The sequence below is a fragment of the Mytilus edulis genome, chromosome 9, assembly GCF_963676685.1.
Source record: "Mytilus edulis chromosome 9, xbMytEdul2.2, whole genome shotgun sequence".
Lineage (NCBI taxonomy): Eukaryota > Metazoa > Mollusca > Bivalvia > Mytilida > Mytilidae > Mytilus > Mytilus edulis.
In genome coordinates, this window is record NC_092352.1 from 21630044 (window position 1) to 21648249 (window position 18206).

The 18206-nt window shown below is 32.4% G+C and overlaps 1 protein-coding gene across 1 annotated transcript in view; it reads left to right on the forward strand.

Annotated features, from left to right (window-relative positions):
- Positions 1 to 18206, forward strand: part of LOC139489655 ((E3-independent) E2 ubiquitin-conjugating enzyme-like) — a 31576-nt gene continuing 13370 nt past the window's right edge. Inside the window, exons 1-14 of the mRNA XM_071276297.1 lie at positions 1 to 267; positions 3644 to 3817; positions 4185 to 4493; positions 5148 to 5257; positions 6722 to 7346; positions 7722 to 7824; positions 9235 to 9340; positions 10921 to 11023; positions 12216 to 12347; positions 14000 to 14097; positions 14793 to 15712; positions 16093 to 16193; positions 16839 to 16901; positions 17986 to 18189. Coding sequence (XP_071132398.1) covers positions 64 to 267; positions 3644 to 3817; positions 4185 to 4493; positions 5148 to 5257; positions 6722 to 7346; positions 7722 to 7824; positions 9235 to 9340; positions 10921 to 11023; positions 12216 to 12347; positions 14000 to 14097; positions 14793 to 15712; positions 16093 to 16193; positions 16839 to 16901; positions 17986 to 18189 — 3252 coding nt within the window. The 5' untranslated portion in view covers positions 1 to 63. The remainder of the gene's footprint in view (positions 268 to 3643; positions 3818 to 4184; positions 4494 to 5147; positions 5258 to 6721; positions 7347 to 7721; positions 7825 to 9234; positions 9341 to 10920; positions 11024 to 12215; positions 12348 to 13999; positions 14098 to 14792; positions 15713 to 16092; positions 16194 to 16838; positions 16902 to 17985; positions 18190 to 18206) is intronic.

Below are 18206 nucleotides of genomic sequence, written 5' to 3' on the forward strand. Positions count from 1 at the left end.
TTCCCGCAATTCTCTGCTCTTGCCTTTCACTTTTCTCATCTGAATCAATTTCATGCAGGCAGGATGGCGCAGACAGATTGTGCCATGTTTGAAGAAGATGAAGTATGCAAGCGATGTGAAGACAAGATCATCTATGGTATTGTTACTGAAAGTTCAGAATACATCAGCAGTGACGAAGAATACGATGATGATGAATTGTTAAGTCGTGGAACAGTTCGAATAATCTGGCACCCAGATGGGAATGAAACTGTCGAAGAAGAGAAAAAGGTGAACGTTCGAAATCACAAGGCCAAAACTGCATAATTTATTAAATATAAATAAGAAGCCTTTGTTATTTAGCTTACAGATTGTCATAAATATTGGACATTTATCCTTTATCTATAGGTGTTTTTCTTCTTCTGAACGGGGATAGTTTCTCTTTGAGTAACTTAATAACTATAGTACAACCTGTGACTTTTCTTAATTATACCTACCCTCTTGTATGGTCAACATCAAATGGTGACCATTTATTGGAGTATTAAATCTTGAGATATTGGCTATTAATTGTGGTCATAAAACATAGGTTGATCATGTGGACAGCTGGTTGATGTTAAATCTAATTATGCAATACAATACAATACAATATTTTATTAACGTCTCACCTTTTACAAAGCAATACATAACACATTGATTAAAACAAATTACACATATGTAAAAGCCATTCATATAGAATTATGAGAGACGATTATTTACACATTAGAAACAAATTTCACACCGCTTAAATTATGTTACCTGTTGTTGAAATCAATCTGGGTTGTAATTATCAGCTTGTATGTTCCATTAAATTAACTGTACAGGTAACTCATGTTTCTTTTAAAATTTACATTTTGAGCTATTGTTGCAATTGTAGAATAAAATGTTGATTTAGTCTTTGTTAATCTATATTGAGTCATAAAAAAATGGGTTAATCTATATTATTTGTTGATTTTTCTGTCTTCATCTTTTTTTCTTTTTTTTTTTTGTATCTCTCACACTAGGGACAATTTTCTAGTGTTAAACATCTTTCTGCTAATCTTCATTTAATACTTCTAATGGCATGTGTAATGTTCATGAACAAATGCAGCAAGTTTCCCAAAAGAAGAATGGTCTTAAACTGATCTTATATTAAAATGATACATGTAGAGAAACTTTAAAGGGTCTCACTAATTAGCGCCAAGAAGCGACAAGAAGCAACAAGAAGACTATTTAGCGACAAGAAAACATTTTTTTTTTATTAAATATAAACATGATAAAAAAATATGCATTTTTTTTTAATATACGGGCAGAAATAAATTGATAATTTTTTATTATATTGATAGATGAAGAAATTTAACATTTGTGAGGAAGAAAGGGATGGTGTAGTTTTTATCAAACATAAAGAATATGTTGAAGATATTAATGTGTGTAACGTAAGGGTACTCAAATTGCACTGAGTACCCAAATTGCACCTATTTAGAAAGAAATAGCAACGGAAATCTTACAAGATTTCCTAGAGACTAAACAATTTGTATTTTTATGATTTGATACTATGCACGTCTTTCAACATAGGTAAACATATTTAGATATACACAAAACGTTCACAGTCTTTATCAACAGATGGACTGTTTACTAAAAAAGCAAAATGTACGAAAACGTCACCATGCGACGTCATCAAAACGTCATCTTTTTAAAATTAGCAAATACAATATATTAAAGTATCCATTTCGTAAAATATGAAGAGTAAGCATGGACTAATATCCAATTGTTCAAAATATTTGAAGAAATTAAACAAAAGCTCGGTTATTAGACTTTTGACGATGTGAATTTAAGCATGGATGCAATTTGGGTACTCCTCATTACAGAATCATGGATAGTTTGGAGGTTGATTCAAACCCATTTTTTTATGACTCAATATGGATTAAAAATCAAATCGGTGTACCTATACAATAAAGAAGGATAGGGCTACAAAATAAACCCAGTATGGAAATTTTTTTCCTGATCATAAAACAACATAGGTGAAAAAACTGTCAAAATAGGTGCAATTTGGGTACCGTCACGTTATCTGTTTTCAATAAAGTAAGAGTATGAATAAACGAATAGAGTGGGCATAATAGAATATAATCTCTTGATTCATTTTCTTAATGCTATGTTATGAGTTTTAATCGCCACAACTTTTATTATTCATGAGCAATTGACAATAGTTACCTAAAACCCTGCTCTTTAAAATCTGGAAGTTTTAAACAGGTTACCACACAGTCATTTTGTACATTAAGTTGTGAAAAGTAGATCTTATTCCTTTTATCATGGTTGTGGATTGATTGAAATAAAATTAAAAAAACACATGGCCCTTTATGAAGTTAAAAGGTTTCTTAGTTCTAATCATTCAGCAAGATCCTTTTAGTTTCAAGCAGGCTAAACATATAGATTTTACAATTGCATTGAGATTGATGAATTATCTCCGACTCCTGACAATTAAATTTTCGAATTTGATTGTCCAGGGTGAAGAAATACTTCATTATAATTTTATTGTCTCCAGACATTTTATAAATGCTAGAACTTAAATTTTAGTTGTACCATTTGCAAATAATAAGCCTTAGGAAAATGAACATTGTTCATGTATATTGAAACATGGCAGCCATTTCTTGTGACACATTAGTCATTAGTATTATTCATTTATTTGAAGTCAACCATATACTCTGAGGAAAATATTTGACTTCATGAATTCTGAAGTTTCTTGTGAATCTACAGGATGATATTTGACATAAATGTATATTTTATATGTAACATTGGTAGACAGATCCTTGATGCCAGGAGATGTTATAAGATTTACATGTACAGTGATATTGTTTGCTTTAAATTTCCGGAGAATAAAGGCTTTTTCCCCTGGAGAAGAATCCCAATTTGAAAAAAAAATGGCTTAAAATTATTCCCAAAAAGACAAATTTTTTCCCAAACAGTGCAGTCTCAGTAGTAATTGTGCATGAATACAAACTGAAAAACACTAATTTTTACATTTTTCATGCCTAAAATGACTACTTAAGCAGATTTGAGGGTCTATTTGTGTATCATCACTAACAATAAGGGGTCTTATTTCAAATGAGGGTTTACCTCTTGAAAAGGGGTCTGCAAATTGAAGTTCCAGTCATATTCATGGTTTCTTAAAAATTTCCCAATTTGATAGAAATGACGCATATTTTCCGAATAAAAAAGGGTAGAGGTAGTTTTGAAAAAAGCCAACAATATCACTGATTTATCTGTGTATATTTTATATGTAACATTGGTAGACAGATCATTGATGCCAGTAGATGTTATAAGACACATGTATCTGTGTATATTTTATAGGTAACATTGGTAGACAGATCCTTGATGCCAGGAGATGTTATCAGACATACCCGTACATGTATCTGTGTATATTTTATAGGTAACATTGGTAGACAGATCCTTGATGCCAAGAGATGTTATAAGACATACATGTATCTGTGTATATTTTATAGGTAACATTGGTAGACAGATCCTTGATGCCAAGAGATGTTATAAGACATACATGTATCTGTGTATATTTTATAGGTAACATTGGTAGAAAGATCCTTGATGCCAAGAGATGTTATAAGACATACCCGTACATGTATCTGTGTATATTTTATAGGTAACATTGGTAGACAGATCCTTGATGCCAGGAGATGTTATAAGACGAATGATCAGTGGTAAAAGTAGCCAAAGAGGATATGTACAGAATCTAGTTGTCAAATGTCACCTTCATCTTAAAGGCACCAACAAATACATTTATAATGTAGATGCAACAGATCTGAAGCCTTTGCGTGTGAGTTATACCTATATCTCAATTTTAATGCCTAACCTGTGATGAAAATTACAGAATTCAAGCTATATATTAAAAGGATGATGATGGAATGGACTGAACGATTTATAAAGCTTTATATTTCATAAGTTAGAAGACCTTGATGCTTTAACACTTGAATTCAGATGTTTTAGGGAGCAACCATTTAAAATCAAGGGCATGAAGGGGGTAGTTATGTTTTTTTTTCTTGGTTTTTCTTGTTTAGCAAGTAAGGTATCTGAAAGTAAGTGTGAATTTTAAATTTGTCTCATTTTTTGCTGTATTGTTCAAAAGGGAGAGTAACATAAAATATACAATCCAATCAACACCTTTTTTTTTGGTTATGTTTCAGGAGTTTGATATAGATGATGATGTGTCCCTTGATCCTTGGTATGGTAAAGTAAAAACAACTTCAATGCGATCAAGAGTTGTCTTTCCTGATGGTGCACAATGTATAGCTGAAGATGATGATTTGTATGATCTGGATATTGTTCCTGAAGATGGAGACAGTAATGATGTTGAATATGATCAGGAAATTTACCCAGGATCTGTCCTTACTGGTGAGAGGGAGAATCTCAAAGTTGTCAAATGGATTCAGGAAACAAAGAAATACCACAAGAAAATGTCACCATCTCAAAAAATCCATGTCAGGGTAGAAGAGGTAAAATTTTAAAAACTGAAGAGAGGATTTGTTAAATACTTTTAGATTTCAACATTGAATAGGATGTTACATATTGAATCATGGCTAGCCTGAATGTTTTTATTATGGATCTGATGGGTACGGCTCCTGACGATTTGTCAGTTTTTCTGGAATCTCTGAAGTGGAAGTTAGATATTAACCCTATTCGTTAATTGTTTCTCTTGTATTTTTAATGTGTCAGTGGTAAATGTTTACTTTATCCTAATACCATCATGAGTGATGGTTTCGTATCATTTATTTTCTGATTTTGATAAATGTCACAAAGAAGGAAGATTTTTCTCTGTACTGGAAGTGACTAAAACACAGATTAAAGCAAAGCATGACAAGCTAAAGGTGATATCACTGAAAAAATGACTACTGGTATCAAAAGTTTTTATCCTAAAATAAATCAAATATAATTAAAAAATAAGAAAAACTTACAGTTAACACACATTACAGTATTTACAGATAAATTTCCTAAATCTGCTAGCTCTTTATTCAAGCTCATTGTCAATGAAAGGTTGTGTCCCTCATAAAGTAGACAACTAGAAAATGGAACTCTTATTACTGGTTCAATAAGGGTAATTTGAAAATAGACCACAGAATTTAAGTTATTGAAACTATTTTCCTTTTTAGAGTCATATAAATTCTGTACATGTAAACTGGATATGCCGAGGATTTAATATGACAGATGAAACTATACAGCTCCATCAACCTAGTCTCATCAAGAAAGAAGATCTACACAAGTAAATTTATTTAATGCTTTTTCAATCTTTTGGAGTCTTGGGCCTTATGAGCTACTGGCGTTAATGACATCTATCTCATTACAAAATTTGTTTTTAGTGCTGCAAAAAACAAACATGGCCACCATGGCTACAAATAGAAAATATGGGTAAATGCATTATAGGTATTATATAAAAAAAAAAATGTAATTGAAAGAGAAAATCTGATGAATCAGAAGTGTTATGTAATTTCTCCTCCTTCCAACAAAATTTTCAAATGATCCTTACATGAATTATTTTCCTTTATAATTGTGATTTTGAACAAGTTTTTAAATATTTTTCCATTTAGTTCAAACAACTTTAGTTCAAAGATAGGGGCAGAAAATTGCCAAAAATTCAAACAATGCAAAATACGAAAAAAGGTCACATGAAGGATATCATTGGATGATCCATTACAGGATTTATAGCCTTAAATGATGACTTTAGACAATTTTTTGTGAAAACTTATGAAAGATATGTGGCAATTTGTCAACAGCAAAACTGTTAAGCGATACAAGATCTACTAAAATGCCTTCATGCCTTTAACCATTGTAATACTCTTACCGAAATGTGTTGAATGATGAATTTTGACTATTTGAGGGGGTATTTCCCTGAAATATATAGATAGTAGAAACTGTAAACAGCAAAAATGATCAGCAGTAAAAGATTACCAAAGATGCCAACTGAACAGAAATTATTGGATGACTCCTTGAAGTTGTAAAGAAATAAAAACATTTGGTATAAGTGCCAATGAGACAACTCTCAATTCAAGTGTCAATGTATAAAAAGTAAACCATTATAGGTCAAAGTATGGCCTTTAACAAGGAGCCTTGCCTTACACTAAACAGCAAGCTATAAATGGCCCAAAATGACTAGTGTAAAACAATTCAAACAGGAAAGCCAATGGTCTAATCTCTAAAAAAAAAATGAGAAACACCTGTGAACCACATTTTACAGGACAACCACTGAACAACGGTTTCTGACTTAGGACAGGTGCAAACAAATGCAGCAAATTTAAATGTTTTTACAAGGGCCAACCTTTATCCTTACCTGAAACCTACAATGTAGGCAGAAACACTATAAAGTATCAATTGAAATGTCTTATTCAATCAAAAAGAAATATTAACACAAGTAAACATACACTGAACGAATAAATTTGATCTATCTGGCTGTATAAGACAACTCACTAATCATGCTAATGAGAGAAAGACATAAATCATTCAAGATTCCCCCAACAAGTGATATACATATATATATCATAGAAATATTGTAACCCATCTCTAACAGCATGTGAACATTATGAGATTCTATTCATAAATAGTTGTTACTGTGAATATTTTAAGTACAGTAATTTTATTTACAGGAAAATTTCCACCAGTTAGAATATTATTCTATTAATAAAATAATAAAAACTAATACCCTCATTGCACTTTTTAATTCTATTTATAGAATAAAGAAGTTAGGGAAATTCCATCACTGTAGTACACAGATAAATGACATTATGATGTACACAATCAGAGATGCTGATGTCCTATCTGAAGTCATTCCAGGAACTAATCTAGAAAGTACCATTAATGATTTGAATAACGCAAGATGCAATACTCAACCAGATGTCAGCAATGGCAACACAATCAATGATGGGCTGAATCTTTTGTCAGTACCTGTACCTAATGGAACAAGAAGTAGCTCAGGGGAAGTAACTGCTCAATGTAAAGATGGAGATATTCCTGATGTGTGTAGTGGTGATAATGACAGTGGTGTGTGTACAAAATCAGAGGCATTAATGAATGGGCATGATGATGAAGAAGATGTTGAGATGGATGATAGTTTAGATATGAGTGAAATTACTGCAAATGAATCACAGATTGGGGAAAACAATGATGATGCAGACTATGAAGACGTTCCTGATCAGACAAAGGAGAAAAGGAAAAGAATGCAGAAACGATCAGCAAAAGGGAAAAGGAAGAAGAAGAAAACAATGGAGTTTCAAACTAAGTTCCCAACATATGAAGTTGGAGATTCTGTAGCAGTTGTTGTTTATTGTACAATGTCTTTAGCAACAGTCATGTGGCAGGTAAATACAAATGACACTACTAATTATATTATTTTTTTAGTGAGAATGTAGCTAGGTTCTGTGTCTACAATTTTATTGCTGGTAATAAGAAAAAAGTATGTTTTACATGACTTACTCAAGGTTGTATAGATTATAAGTCTTAATTTTATGTTTCCTGAAATTAAATTTTATAAGGGGGCAGATTCAGGCTCTAACATTTGCAGAGCATGGGTTGTCCTCAGCTTAATAAATTATTGGAGAGACCATTTCCTCCCTATCCTCATTTCCTGGATCTACCCTTGGTTTTATGGATCTACCCTTGGTTTTATGTTTGAATTTAGTTTTTCCTGAAAGTAGATGCACAATACATTTGTATACTTATTATTTTTATTATAGGATGGAAGTGTAGAGAAAGATGTATCATCAACAGAATTGTATCCTGTCCATCATCTTGATGAACATGAATTTTTTCCTGGAGATTTTGTTGTTGAAGCTAAAGGTATAAAATTTTTTTTCATAAAATAAAGATATGAATGAAAAGATTAGTGAGATGAAGACCCAACAAGAAAGATTTTTATGATTAAGAATGAAATATTTGCTACTGGATGTTAAGGAGCTGTCAAACGATAATAACCACCAAAAAATAACACATAGAATCTTGGAATAAACTATCAAAAGCATTTGAGTGCCTTTTTCTAATTCATTTTAAATTATAAAGCATTAAAACTACTTAACATGCTTTATAGCTCTTACAAACTCATATAAATACCTGATTCTTTTGACTGTTAAGTAAAATAACATTTCTTGATTAATGTTGAGTGTATCATTCATCCAGTTGTTTATTTATTTTTAGCTCACCTGGCCCAAAGGGCCAAGTGAGCTTTTCTCATCACTTGGCGTCCGGCGTCGGCGTCGTCCGTCGTCGTTGTTATTATCTTGAATATTATTATAGATAGAGATAAACTGTAAACATTAATGATGTTCAGCAAAGTTAGACTTACAAAAAAGTCAGCATGACCGAAATGGTCAGTTGACCCCTTTAGGAGTTATTGCCCTTTATAGTCAATTTTTAACCATTTTTCATGAATCTAAGTAATCTTTTACAAAAATCTCCACTGAAACTACTAGGCCACAATCATCTTTGGGGTATCTAGTTTGAAAAATGTGTCCGATGACCTGGCCATTCAACCAAGATGGCCGCCACGGCTAAAAATAGAACATAGGGGTAAAATGCAGTTTTTGGCTTATAACGATGAAACCAAAGCATTTAGAGCAAATCTGACAAGAAGTAAAATTGTTAATCAAGTCAATATCTATCTGCCCTGAATTTTTCAGATGAATTGGACAACTGGTTGTTGGGTTGCTGCCCTCCAATTGGTAATTTTTAAAGAAATTTTGCCGTTTTTGGTTATCTTGAATACTATTATAGATAGAGATAAACTGTAAACAGCAATAATGTTCAGCAAAGTAAGATCTACAAATAAGTCAACATGACCTAAATGGTCAATTGACCCCTTAAGGAGTTATTGCCCTTTATAGTCAATTTTTAACAATTTTCATTAATTTAGTAAATGTATGTAAATTTTTACCAAATATAGTTCTCTGTTACTAATGGGCAAAATTCATTATAGATATAATTGTAAGAAGCAAAATCGTTCAGTAAAGTAAGAACTTCAAACACATCACCATCACCAAAATACAATTTTGTCATGAATCCATTTGTGTCCTTTGTTTAATATGCACATAGACCAAGGTGAGCGACACAGGCTCTTTAGAGCCTCTAGTTGATTTTTATACAAGACCTGCAACTGATTGAGTGCATTGATTCCTTGCTGCTAGTTTAAGTCAAATTTAACAAGTGGTACCTTGAGCTGTGCTAATATTAGTATTAAAAATGTTTTTACTATAGAAGAAAGTGATAAACCAAACTATTATGGAGCTGTAGTGAGTTGTGATCACCATTCCAGAACTTGTATGGTCAACTGGTACAAACTGGAGAATGGCTGTAATATCAGGTACAATATGATATTGAGCCTCACTAGCAAATGAACTTATAGCAAGTTAGATACACAGAATTAGTATGAAAGTGTTCTAAAAGCAAATTAAGATGCAAAAGACTTGCATGAAAATGTTCTCAACTTTGTACTTTATTTGGCCTTTTTAACTTTTTTGGATTTGAGCGTCACTGATGAGTCTTTTGTAGACGAAACACATGTCTGGTTGTAAATACAAAATTTAATCCTGATAACTATGATGAGTTTTTATACAGTCCTTGACAACTTACCCTATTAAACTATTTACCATTACACCATTACACCATATACCATTGCACATTACAGCATTAAATCATACATCATTACACTTCACAATTACACCATAACATCTGACAATATTACACACTACAACATTACACATTACACCATTCACCATTTCACCATATACCATTGCACATTACAGAATTAAATCATACATCATTACACTTCACAATTACACCATAACATCTGACAATATAACACACTACAACATTACACATTACACCATTACACATTGCAAAAAAGGGACGAAAGATACCAAAGGGACAGTCAAACTCATAAATCGAAAATAAACCACCATGGTTAATAATGAAAAAGACAAACATACAAACAATAGTACACATGACACAACATAGAAAATTAAAGAATAAGCAACACAAACCCCACCAAAAACTGGGGGTGATCACAGGTGCTCCAGAAGGGTAAGCAGATTCTGCTCCACATGTGGCACCCAATATTACACATTACAACATTACACCTTACAACATTACACATTACAACATTACACATTACACTATTACACATTACAACATTACACATTACAACATTACGCCATTAAACCTTACAACATTACAACATTACACATTAAAACATTACACATTACAACATTACACCATTAAACCTTACAACATTACACATTAAAACATTACATATTACACCATTACACATTACAACATTACACCAGTCACCATTACATCTTACAACATTACATACAACAACATAAAAAATTACATCATACACAATTTCACCTTAAAACACCTTACAACATTACATCATCCACCATTACACCATACAACTGTACACCATTAACATTGCACAATACACCTGACATCTTACACCGTTAAACCATTCCCCTTTCCTCTTTTCCATTTCAGTCATATAGGAATAACAACATTCAAATTTACCAATATTGTAAAGTGGATATGCACATTTAGCAATTATATTTTTTCTGAAGCAAATTTTTAAAATAAAAAAATCAACATTCCACATGCATCATACACTATTTCCAATTCCCGATGACACAATATACACCAAAACACCATTATACCATACATGATTTATTGGAAATTTTACACCATTCATTTGTTGTAGCAAGTAGAATTTAACTTATTTGTTCATTTGCAAATTTTTGTTCCCCTGAACAACATTACTAAAAACATTACTTAAGTATCCCCTATTGTCTTTCACGACTTTATCTGAGTCTGCAGCCACTTCATTACTAATAAAGTTATTATTAAAGTTGTATTTTTTTAGTATAAAACAGAGCATTTTTTATTTTACAGAACTTCTGATTCACCTGAAGAAGTTAGTGTGTATGACATAAAGGACCATCCTGAGTATAAGTTTAGACCTGGAGATATTGTAGTGGCAGTAGGGGATCCCAAGGTAAGGACCATCCTGAGTAAATTTTAGACCTGGAGATATTGTAGTGGTAGTAGGGGATCCCAAGGTAAGGACCATCCTGAGTATAAATTTAGACCTGGAGATATTGTAGTGGCAGTAGGGGATCCCAAGGTAAGGACCATCCGGAGTATAAGTTTAGACCTGGAGATATTGTAGTGGCAGTAGGGGATCCTAAGGTAAGGACCATCCTGAGTATAAGTTTAGACCTGGAGATATTGTAGTGGCAGTAGGGGATCCCAAGGTAAGGACCATCCTGAGTATAAGTTTAGACCTGGAGATATTGTAGTGGCAGTAGGGGATCCCAAGGTAAGGACCATCCTGAGTATAAGTTTAGACCTGAAGATATTGTAGTGGCAGTAGGGGATCCCAAGGTAAGGACCATCCTGAGTATAAGTTTAGACCTGAAGATATTGTTGTGGCAGTAGGGGATCCCAAGTTTACACATGTCCAATTAAAGATATGTACAATTTTCTTAAAGCAGAGTTGATGTCAGCATTTTAACTAGGTCAGCATTTGAGATGACCAAGTAACTTGTTATATTTAGAGAAATTTAACTCGTCAAAACCATGGATTTGTTTGATTTGAGTCTGAATAGGGAGCAATTTTTCAAGAGGGACTTATGAAATATGCCTTCATTTTTCTTCAGATCTTTTATAAATTGGTATTAAAGTTTTCAAACATCAAAACCTTGGTGAGTTCGATCATCCATTATTATGAAAAGTGGAACCATTTTCGGGAGGGCTGACCTGTAGAAAGATACCATATTAATTTTTTAAACAAACAGAAGAATAGGGAATTGTGATATTGGAACTATCCACCAGAGTTCAAATGATGTTTAAAAAGAGGCTTTCAGCAATGATAAAATTTGTACTGTTTAGTCTTCTATTAAATGAAAAAAAGTTGAAAAAATTATAAAAAAACAGAAATCCAAAAGCCTTATTGATTCCTACACAATAAAATAAACCCAACCAAATATGACAAAGAGCAACCACTGATAACTACAGGCTCCTGATTTGGGACAGGTATGAAAGAATTTTTGCTGAGTTGATCATGTTTGATGTCCTAAACCGTACATTCAAAAGCACAACATCAGAAAAAACTAAGAATCACTTGAAAGACACTGATATTCATATCAGATATTTATTATGGCATTATATTTACATAAATATTTCAGAAAAGTGGTGTTGGTAACCATGCTGCAGGACAGGTAACCAGTCTAGAAATACAAGGGGGCCTTTATGTACGATGGCCAGATGATACCACTTCATTTTGCAATCCTCAAGAATTATATTTGGTTGGAGGAGATGTAAGCTTTTTTTTTTTTTTTATTTAAGTCCATACTACAACATGTATATATAACAAGAGTGCACACGCTGAAATGTCTTGCCTTCTTTACTAATCATTAATATTATGTTGATAGTCCTAAATATAAAGCTTTATTACAACTGTCACATAAACTCAACATCAACCAAGAAAACTAAACATTGATCAATGAACCATGAAAATGAGGTCAAGGTCAGATGAACCATACCAGGCAGACATGTAGAGCTTACAATTCTTTTATACCACAAATATAGTTGACTTATTTAATGCTTATAAATTAAAAAAACCCAGACCAAAACAGAAATACTTAACACTGAGCAATGAACTGTGAAAATGAAGTCAAGGTCAAATAAAACCTGTGTGACTAACATATAGATCATAAAATATTTCCATACACCAAATAAAGTTGACCTATTGCATATAGTATTAGAAAAATAGACCAACACTCAAAAACTGAACTTTGACCACTGAACCATTAAAATGAGGTCAAGGTCAGATGACACCTGTCAGCTAGACATGTACACCTTACAATCATTCCATACATCAAATATAGTAGACCTTTGCATATAGTATAGGAAAAACAGACCAAAAGACAAAAACTTATCTTTAACCACTAAATCATGAAAATGAGGTCAAGGTCAGATGACACCTGCTAATTGGACATGTACACCTTACAGTCCTTCCATACACTGAATATACTAGACCTATTGCTTATAGTATCTGAGATATGTACTTGACCACCAAAACTTAACCTTGTTCACTGATCCATGAAACGAGGTCAAGGTCAAGTGAAAACTGTCTGAAGGGCATGAGGACCTTGCAAGGTACGCACATACCAAATATAGTTATCCTATTACTTATAATAAGAGAGAATTTAACATTACAAAAAATCTTAACGTTTTTTCAAGTAGTCACTGAACCATGAAACTGAGGTCAAGGACATTGGACATGTGACTGACGGAAAGTTCGTAACATTAGGCATCTTTATACAAAGTATGAAGCATTCAGGTCTTCCACCTTCTAAAATATAAAGCTTTTAAGAAGTGAGCTAACACCGCCCCCGCCGGATCACTATCCCTATGTCGAGCTTTCTGCAACTAAAGTTGCAGGCTCAACAAAAAAGTACTTCAGAGAATTTGATACAAGTCAGATTTCATTTAAATGTAGGCAACATATTTATAACTCATGTTTTGTATTTATACACACTCCAATGCTGGTAACTTGTCTTTAGAGTTGCCCTAAATTGATGGTAGAGTGACAAAGAACTGTTGCATATAGCTTTGTATTATGGTCAACTCTATTGGAAAATCTATCAAATCCTTTGCAGAGCTTTTAGGAATGCTTTGATGGTAACATGTGATGAAAAGTTGATATAATTTTAAACTACCTGATAACAAGGCATCTGACTTGTCAACTGATCCTCTCAACTGGTATTCAAATGTTAGAACATTAAAGAGCAAATTTAAATTGACCTTTTTCGGAAAGAAAAAAGAAAAACTTATATATACCCTTTATCCTCTATATAGTTCTGTAATTATCTGTATAGGTGATAGAAATTCAATAAAGCAAATTTGTAATAAGAATCATAGATTGATATATTTATTGTAAAAATTTTGTATAATTGAACTTTAACAGATGAGTGAGTATGACTCTGAAAGTGACAGCGATGACTTTAGTGACAGTGATGAGAGCTGGGAGACAGAAGAAGAAGAGGAGGCGGAATCAGAAAATGAGTAAGAAACAATCTTATTAAAATTCAGATCATGCAATGATGCTTTGCTTATAAGGATCTGACATATCTCCATTTTACTTTGTTTTAAGATCTTTTTAAAGTAACCTCTGGTTTTATTATGATGCATACCTAACAAAATAGAAGACTGCCATTTCATTGGCTTTGATTACCAGACCAGAAAGTAGCATGAAGTGTTGACAGTGTAATCAAAGCATGGACACATTTTGTAAGAAACAATGGATATATTTTCTTTAATAATGCATTTAGTTATTTTGGATCTGTAAGCATCCTGTAGGAATCAAAATGTCTCCAATTCAGGCAAATGGTAACTGTCATTTTGATCAAACAGTGACAGATAGCTTAGATGAAAAAAACCCAACATCCAACAGATAAAATAGGATTCAAATAAAATCCAGTGATGTGTGCATTAAAAGAAGTGAGTATATATTGATGAGACAGCAACCTAACAAAAAATAAATAACAAAAAACATGTAGAGGTCAAGTTAAGGTCTTCACCAATAGTCTGGTATATATACAATTCAGCAAAGTGAGAACATTGTTACTACAATTCTCATTCAGTGCTCTGAATGAAGAAATCTTAAGTTTTATCTGAATTGTATACTTTTAACGTTTCGAATTTTCTCTGACATAATGATGCAAAAGACATAGTGTTTTTAAAACATTTTCTACTTTCAGGGAAGAAGTAAAGAAATCAGCTGTTCCTGTCAGAAAGGAGGAGTTAGAGAGTCTGTTAGATAGAGCAACAGCAGCTTTGTCTAAATTAGACGATCTGTTTAAAACATTGCCACAATCTATGGATGCAACACAGTGCTTTCAGGAAATTATTTACATTTATAAAAGATGTAGAGAATTAGAAAAAATACTGAAATCATCTTTTTATAAGGAGGAAGAAATTGTTTTACTTATTGAGGAAGCTAAGAAAAGATTACGCAAATCACGTACGGAGAAGTACAATAAAAAGATTGAGGAACTAAGTAAACAGTTAAAAGAAGTAAGCCAAAACCTAGAGATAGAATTAAACGGATTAATGAAAACTATGAATGTGACTGGTGATGAGGAAACTAAGGAAACCAGTATTGTAAATGGAGGTAGTTCGGGGACGGAATGTAAAGAAGGGGAAAGTAGTAATGCACATAATACCTGTGATAAAGGAAAGGAAGTGGACTCGGGAGCAGGAAATGAACCTCTTAAGTCATCTAGTGAAGGAGGAAGTAAACCAGCAGTGGAAGATAACTCTAGGGCAGGTTCAGAGTCACAGATTCCTGGTTCTAGTAGTGTTGAAGGAAGTGTACCAGTAGATACAGGCATTGACGCAGATACTCACACTTTATGTTTAAAAATCTGTGGACATTTACAGGACAGAATGAAGAGGATTTTGGAGGAAGTTGTTCCAAAGTGGTTGGCTGAGGGTAATATTCTTATTGATGATGAGATGTGCAATAATATTAGTCAAATGTCTGTGTCCGATATCATTGAATCACCGGTAGACTTGCCAGAGGATAATACAGAGGTATCATCGTCAGATATACAGGAAGTGATGTCACCAACCACCCCTACAGATATACCAGAGATTGTTGATGAGGCTGTAGCATTTAGTAAGTTAAATTATGTCTTCACATTGACTTAAAATTATTTATGATATCTGAATCAGCTATAAAGCACAATTTTAATTTATAAAGCATTTTGTAAGACATAACACAGAAAGGTATTGAAGCTGAATAATGTTTGAAAAAAAAAGTGGCAGAATTCTGTTAAGAGTTATAGAACTTTGCCCTGGAAAATTTTACAGACTTTTTAGAATAAAATGACATTTTGCCCACTATATATTTAGGTTTTAAATTGTAATATAGTTTTATTGTCTCAAATAAAATTATAACCAAAAATAATAAATATATAAACTGATATAAATATTTCATTTCTCAGTATGTCTATTCTTTAGAACCATTTTGTTGAGCTCTGATTATGTTAATTGTAGGATTTATCCAGGAGAGTGAAGTTAACCCCTGTCACAAGTTTTACAGTATGTCACACACACCAACAAACTTGAAAACATTCATGACAGCAGTTAGTAAAGAGGTGAGAGATATTATATATATATCAGTCTTTACTCTTTTATAAAACATGATGTTTCTCTTCCTTTTTATGGTTTTTTCAGTTCTCCTGATCTTAAATATAAATTATTTACAGTAAAACTGACATAGGTACAAATGTACAAATGACCAGCAGGTCTAAGTCTATCTTTCTATGTGATTTGAGAAAAAAAAGTATTATCCATGTTGATTTAGATTGCCCCTGAAATGTAAAATATTAAATTTTGAAGTTTTTGGTTACTTCTTGAAAACTTAAATTAAAGAGAAATTTAATCAGTGAAAATGAGCAAAGCAATAAGATATACTAATAAGACAACATGGACAAATCACAAATGGTGCTCTTACAGGAGTTATTCCCTTTTGGATGATTTTTGCAGAAACCGTAATAGATACAGAGAGATAAAAGATAGAAAAGTGTAAAAAGCAAAAATGTTTTGCAAAATAAGATTAACAAGTAACTTTTCATCGCTGAAAATGTCAGTTGATCTCAAATAAGAGTTATTGAGCTGGTAAAATGATTTTTGTCCATTTTTGCAGAAACTAATTGATAAAGAGAAACCTTTAAAAGCTATTATGTTCAACAAAATCAGATCTAGAAAAAAGTCAGCATGACCTTTATTGTTTGTTTCAGATGAGATTGTTACAGAGATGTCTGCCAGAAGGGATTATAGTCAGGGGTTATGAAGACAGAATGGTAAGGACATACATAATTAAAATTCAGATTCTTACTTCCAAAATTGATGAGAGAATTTATTTGATTTTAAATCATTTATCTTGGAACTTTATGATGATGATGAATTGTGCCATGTAATATATTTTTTATCGACAATCTTCGTTTTATATGATACTTTTGTTATTTCTTTGAATTTCTGTTATATAAATAAAAAGATGTGGTATGATTGACAATGAGACAACTCACCACAAGTGACCAAATGACACAGACATTACCCATTGATTCTCGACTTTTCTGGAATATGGATTACATTTAAAAATCATCTTTCTGAAATCTGGAAGGCAATACAAGCCAAGCTAGCAAGAACTCATCAATATAAATCTAATTTGATAACTATTCATCTTGGAGTAATCCCATTGTCACGCATTTTAGACTACCATTACAGTTAATAGAACATTTTTTTATGATTAAACATTCATTCCATATTTTTAAGGTATATTTAACTGCTTATTTAGCCCTGTCAACCAACCAAAAAGAAAGAAAAAAATATGTTATGGCATTACAAATCACAAATTTTGATTATAATTGAGTTTCAGAAATTTGCAACATTAAGCTGTACATATCATACAATTTACATGTGATGTTGTAAAACGATGTCATCAGTGGGAATTTTTGTAAAAATTTGAAATGGTAGAATGAGGAAGAATTTAGATATAATAACATACTGAAGAAAACATGTTACAAATAGTTATCAAAGGTACCAGGATTATAATTTTGAACGCCAGACGCGCGTTTCGTCTACATAAGACTCATCAGTGACGCTCATATCAAAATATTTATAAAGCCAAACAAGTACAAAGTTGAAGAGCATTGAGGATCCAAAATTCCGAAAAGTTGTGCCAAATACGGCTAAGGTAATCTTTGCCTGGAATAAGAAAATCCTTAGTTTTTTCAAAAATTTAAAGTTTGGGAAACAGGAAATTTATAAAAATGACCACATTATTGATATTCATGTCAACACCGAAGTGTTGACTACTGGGCTGGACAAACATTGGGGCAGTAGGTTAACACTGATATTTTTTTTATTTTTTATTTTATTTTTTAGGACTTGTATAGTGCAATGATAATAGGACCAAGGAAGACGCCCTATGAGGATGCACCATTCTTCTTCGACATCCAGCTACCAAACGATTATCCTAAATCTCCTCCAGCATTCCATTATATCTCATTTTGTACTGATAGACTTAATCCCAATCTATATGATGATGGAAAAGTTTGTGTTAGTCTGTTAGGTACATGGGAAGGCAAGGTTAGTGTATAACTAGG